At 39.4% G+C, this 6,000-nt stretch overlaps 1 protein-coding gene across 5 annotated transcripts in view; it reads right to left on the reverse strand.

The window, feature by feature from the left end:
• LOC105356345 (alpha-tectorin-like) overlaps nt 1–913 on the reverse strand; it is a 75,555-nt gene extending 74,642 nt beyond the window's left edge. For 4 of the 5 annotated variants that reach the window (XM_078935762.1, XM_078935763.1, XM_078935761.1 and 1 more), the window contains exons 1-2: nt 755–912; nt 56–133 (exon numbers count right to left, since the gene is read on the reverse strand). In XM_078935762.1, the coding sequence (XP_078791888.1) occupies nt 56–101 (46 nt within the window). In that variant the 5' untranslated portion in view covers nt 102–133; nt 755–912. Of the gene's footprint in view, nt 1–55; nt 134–754 lie in introns of all 5 variants that reach the window. The other variant, XM_023966175.2, reaches the window with a different exon arrangement.
• Between the last annotated feature and the right edge of the window lie 5,087 nt (nt 914–6,000).

Consider the following 6,000-nt stretch of genomic DNA (forward strand, 5'->3'; position numbering starts at 1 on the left):
GATAAGATTCATAGACATTTCTAAGTTTAAACAGCTTTCATTTTTGGTGACTTACCCGTCAGTCCAGCGGCAGCAAACAGGAACAGCAGGGGGAGGAGCATTTTGGAGGAAGGACCAATCAGGTCACAAAGGTCTAGAAAACACAAAAGATGGAAAGATTGTGGAAAATTGAATTCTTTGAAGAGGAACAGACTAAAAGCAGGAAATGAGTTACTTGATCACATCAGTACAGCGTTCCATGATCTCAGAGTGACATAAGACAGGATGATGGTTGGTTTCAAAGAGTCTATGTCATGATTTTTCTTCAGCCTATGTCCATATATATGATAATATATTACCTTTGGCACACTAAAGAACATATTTTTTTTTAAAACATGATTTATTTTTTGCAGTTTATTTTCCTACACAGAAGTAAGACGACTGGATCTCTGAGGCTCCGCCTATCACCCTGTGTGGGTGCCGCCCATGAAAACAAACATCAGGAACAGGAGCCACATTTCTCTGTGACAGAATCTGTTGGCTTACACTGGTTGCTGAAACACTTCAGTACTGAAAAATGCTTCAGGATCCACTAGAATCACATTATTCATGTCAATGATTGAAGAGTTACGATAATTCAAAGACTGTCAGCACTGGAGCTAAAGCTCTGGTGTTAAACGGTTCATCAGCTTTGGAAATAACCACTGACGACTTCCAAACCCATGAAGAAACCCCTAAAATGTTGAAGCTCCAGCAGGTGTGAAACTTGTCTTACCAGATGCAGTTTTGAAGAAGATGAAGTCTTCAGTTCTGGGGGGTCTCTGACGATCCTGCAGGGGGTCTCAGTGAAAGATGCCGCTGTCCTCACTTGGCTTTCCTCCTCCCTGTCTGCCTCCTTTTATCTCCATCCTTACTTTTATGTACACCCAGAAGAATTTAAGGGCAGGGCTGCAGGTGTGGAAACCGACCTGCCAACGTGAGGGAACCTCCCCCTCCTGTAATTGCAGGATAGAAAATAAACACAGAGGAACTAAAATAAAACTTAGAGGAATAGTTTCTTTTTTATATTTGGAGATGTAAAGACATATATTAAGGGATTTAGACATTTGAATGTGGTCCTGCAATGGAATACTGACCTGTCCAAAGTGTGCTCTGCTTAGACTAGCCTGGGTAGGTTACAGTAACCCCCTTTGTCCTCATGATGAAGCAGGTACAGATTGTGGATTCATGGAATAACAAAATTCTCTCAGTCAAATGTTGTTTTTCATTTCTTTTAAACAAGATTTGCATTTAGTGGTTTTTGTTATCCAACTTTGAGTTTGACTTTGTTCTGACAGTTTGACAAACTGGTTTTAGTCAAATGTTGTAATGTCTTGTTCAAGGTTGGGCATCTAATTGGAGAAAGACGACTAAATTCCTGCACAAATTTTTCTTCTGCCCGTTTGCTCTGTTCTGCCTTTCAGGCACGTCTTTCAGGTATATCTGTACAGAGACTTTTATTGTGAAACCTCTGTTTTCTTTTTTTTGGCGAAGTCACATCAGCTGGATGTGTTGTAACGAATGCTAGTAGAGGAGAAAACACCGGTTTAGGTACCGTAACTGTTTAGCCTGCAATAACCGTTCAGAGTCCTTTCAACTGAGGATGACGTCATATTACGGTAGCCCCACTTGGACAAACTATATAGCGTCCAGATCTGCTCGGGCTCTATATATATTTTCATTTCACGTTTCCTTATGTAATATAAAGTTACTTCCCCTCATAAGTTGTGTCTGACATTATTCTTTGTAATGTTTATAGAGAGATTTTGCCACAACCCACTTTGTAAAAAGATCTGTGGCTGTTAGAATGAACCTGCTGCTCCACACAAGAGAACTGTTGTCATGATTTTCAGAGCGTGGCAAAGCCATGCGCTGGAACCCAGAATAAAGACAGATAGGTGGCAAGTAAGAAATGATTTTTTTCTTACAGGATAGTTCGGCTTAGATTTAGCAGAGGTCCGGACTGGACAGTGGCTTTTGGCGTGGCTGGGGGTTTGAGCGCGAACAGCGTAGGCCTTCAGGTTTTTCCTGAGGGCTTGATAGAGAGTCCAACTGATGTCACTCATGAAGTGGTTTTCCTGAGGCAGGAGAATAATGTTAGAGTCAGGACGATTTAACCATAGCTTGACAAGACCAGGCTTAGTCACCATAAGGGACAACGAACTGGCGTTGAATGATGGAGCTGGGTCTCCTTTTGAGCAGCAGAGGGTGATGAGCTAAGTGACGACAGCTGGTGGTGCTCTGGAGTGGAGCAGAGCTGGAGGGGGAGGAGCCTGACAGAGGCACCATGACAACTGTGTCTCTAAGCAGAGCAGCTGGAGTCACGTAGCTTCGTGTTTGCAGGCAGGGAAGATGCTTTGGTATAGTGTGCGGTCCGGAGAAGGGTTCAGACCGCAGTCCGTTTGGCTGCAAATGCACTTAGTAATAACAATAATAAAAGCACATTTAGAAGGTAATCTCACTCTATGTCGTGTTTACAAATTCAAATTAATTTTATTTATAAAACACCTTTCATGTCAGACAGCTCAAGGGGCTTTCCATAAAAAACAAACAAGAATACAATAAAAACAAACCCCACATATGAAATAAAATCACTAAATAAGCCCCTCATAATAAAACACACAAAAACAAGTAAAAGAGAAATGACAGAGCTTAAGAAAAGAGACCCAGAAGGCGCCGTCCGCCCTGTCCTCCTGTTGGCCGGGGTGTCAGCATCTATGCAACACAAGCACACCTCATCCCCAGCACCCCCCGCCCCAGAGACCCCCAACCCCCAGGCCCAGAGCACCAAACATGGGCGCACCAGGGCCGGCAGCCCCGGTAGTCGGAACAAGAGATGCCAGAGGACAAGCATGGCCAAAATCTCTTGGAGCCCGAACACTATCACCCCGGCCAAGGGTGAGAAAACACTCGGAAACAGTCTAAAATGTAAAAGTAATGAAATAAGAAAGTTAAAATATGAAAACAGGTAAAATATGCAAATATTAATTAAAATAAAATAAGATATGATGATTTAGTGCCTAAAAAAGTCTAAAATTTAAATTAGAATAAGGTAAGATATAAAAGCACTAAAAGACATTAAACAAATAAATATGTGATAAAATACCATATCAAATATAAGAGTAAAGATACCACATATAAGATCTAATTAAAAGCTAAGTTAAATAGATGAGTCTTTAGTTTCTTTTTAAAAACCTCAACAGTGGATGAGGCCCTCACATCCTCAGGCAGGCTGTTCCACAGACGAGGTCCGTAGTGTCTGAACAAGGCCTCGCCCTGGCTTTTTGTCTTGACCCTAGGGACCCTCAGCAGGCCCGCGCCTGAGGATCTAAGGGCTCTGGGAGGTTCATAAGCTAAAAGCAAGTCTGATATAAAAGAAGGAACAAGGCCATGGACAGTCTTAAAAACGATTAAAAGAATCTTAAAATCAATTCTGAAGCCGAGGGACTTCAAAATATCTTCTTCTATGGTGGTATCTTAATTAGTCCAGACCAATCACTATCTGACACGTCATTGGACCAACGGACAGCCAATCACATAATGTGACACCAGCACTGGTCGAAGGACCCTAAACAGTTATTACAGGCCAAATAGTTATGGTACCTACACGGGTTGATAGTGAGAGCTGATGTCCCGCCTGTTTTTTGCATTCGAAACCCGCTGAAGTTTTGGTTGATTCCCTACAGAAGTGTTTTTCAACCTTTTTTGTACCACGGCACACTTTAACCTTGACAAAAATTCTGCGGTACACCAGTATCCAAAAATTTTAAAGAAGGAGAAACTGTATTGATCTACAGCCCCTCCGCAACCTAACATGCATTTTTGTGATAATTGTGGAAGAAAAAGCTGGAAGCTGCAGCTGTTTTTTCTAAAAGATGTAATAAAAGTAAGATTTCAAAACTTTTTGATGTGTGTTCGTTGTGGATTCAAGACGTTTAAAAAGTACGACTCATTGTGCGATGAGACGCTGTCACTTTAACCCAATGCATCATGGGAGATGTAGTGCAAACAGCCCCCGAACACAGGCAGACTCTTTTCTCTGAGCTTCATTCTTTTGTTCACTTTTTCCACCGAATTCTGTGGAAAGCTACACCGCTAAAGACGAGCTTTAGTTGGTATTTTTGTTGGAACTGAGAGACTTTATGAGCAGAATCAGAACAAGGAAGTAAAGACTTTAACCACTTCTAATTGGGCAGACTTATGACGTGTGATTAAGCCTCCAATGATGATTGGTGGAGACAGTTCCCAAAACAGCTGAAGCTATGGCTAAACCGTCATTCTTATCAAAACGTTTTTAATAGAATCAAATAAACACACACAAAAAAGTATTTTACAATCTTTTATATTCCTAACTACTGTTTTATCAAGATCTGTTTGGATGAACACAGAGCTGAAATCCTGGAGATGGAAAATATTTTAGATCAGTTAATGAGGGCAATTTCCCACAGCACAATAGTGTGCCGCGGCACACTGGTTGAAAAACAATTCCCTGCAGAAGCAACACCAGTAGGTATTTTTATGGGTTTAAATGAGTTTTAGGAAGTTTAAATGATTTATATATGACTGATCATTTTTAAAGTTATTCATAATTCGGTGCTGCTGTATGTGTGCTGATTGGCACATTGTGTCTTTCACGACAACTAAAATGATGGACTCATTTGTTTAATGTTGTCTAAAAGTACTTCTATTTGACTGTTTTAATTCTGTATTTTTACAGTTTCGCTTTTGTACAACAGATTACAAACGTGTTAATTAAATCCCTTCAAAGAGGACACGTCTTGTTTTTTGTTGGAGCAAAGTTTACCTAGCAGTCTGGCGGAAAGCTACGTCACATTTCAGCGAGGACAGTATATTCTTTCTCAGGTGTGTTCATAGTCGTGCCACTGAATAAGATCCTCTCTTTCATGTGATAGAAAGAAACAAGACATGTTTTGTAGCAAATTGAGGAACAAAAGGAGAAAAATTTGTACAATAAAAATCAACTCCTTTACTAGTTTAGTAAAGAATTAATCAAACTAAGTTAGTTTACTTAATACACTCTTATGTTGTGACTCTGTATTATCGACTATGCCCCCCCCCTCCTCTCCCCAAGTCCCCCATCTCTAATATCCCACTGTCTCCCTCTCTTTTCCATCTGGTCCAACAAGGAATGCATATACAGATAAAATTGTTGGTACCCCTCAGTTACAGAAAGTCCACAATGCTCACTGAAATGACTTCAAACATTCAAAAGTAATAATAAATACAAATTTATTAAAAATTAAATAATCAAAATCAGCCATTACTTTTGAGTTGTTGATAAACAGAATTATTAAAAAAAATGAATTAAACGGGAAAATAGAGTTGACCTGTATGGGTGCTTTGGGTTTTTAGGTTGTGGTTGGAGGGAGCACAGCTGGGTCTTATAGTTCCCTCGTGGTTTGTATTCCTACCAGAAGAAACATTATAAAAATGGATCGTACCATTGTTGTGTGTTCTAAGTGTATCCTGTAGTATTTGTATGGCTAATGGAAGTTGGACACACTTATGATTTACAGGTGATGCTGTTGTGTCCTCACGCCACATTCTAGTCGTTAGTTAGGTACGAATACTGGCTCCTCAATGACTGTTATAAAAAAAAAAAAATCTTCATTAAGCCACTTTTTTAGTTGCATTTTGATCTTTTAATGTTCCACAGTGTCACAAATTTCAATAAAAATCCCTCAAAATGAGGCTTCTTACAGCAATTTGGTCAAAGATATTTGCAGTTAAAAATAAATACATTACATTAATTAATTTCAGGTTGTGATTAATTAAACCTACAAAATTTTTTATAGCAAGACAGAACTAATTTGTTTTTAATTAATAAATGATGGAAATTGTTTGTTGATCCACATCTAATGTTTAGATTTAATTGTGGATCTTTCTTGAATCAAAGCGATCTAGGAATCTTCTAATGGACTTTGTTTCTTTGAAATAAACATTTGTTTTTTTCATCAGGGA

This window comes from Oryzias latipes, chromosome 18 (genome assembly GCF_053564925.1).
Source record: "Oryzias latipes strain Hd-rR chromosome 18, Olatipes_Hd-rR_3.1".
NCBI lineage: Eukaryota > Metazoa > Chordata > Actinopteri > Beloniformes > Adrianichthyidae > Oryzias > Oryzias latipes.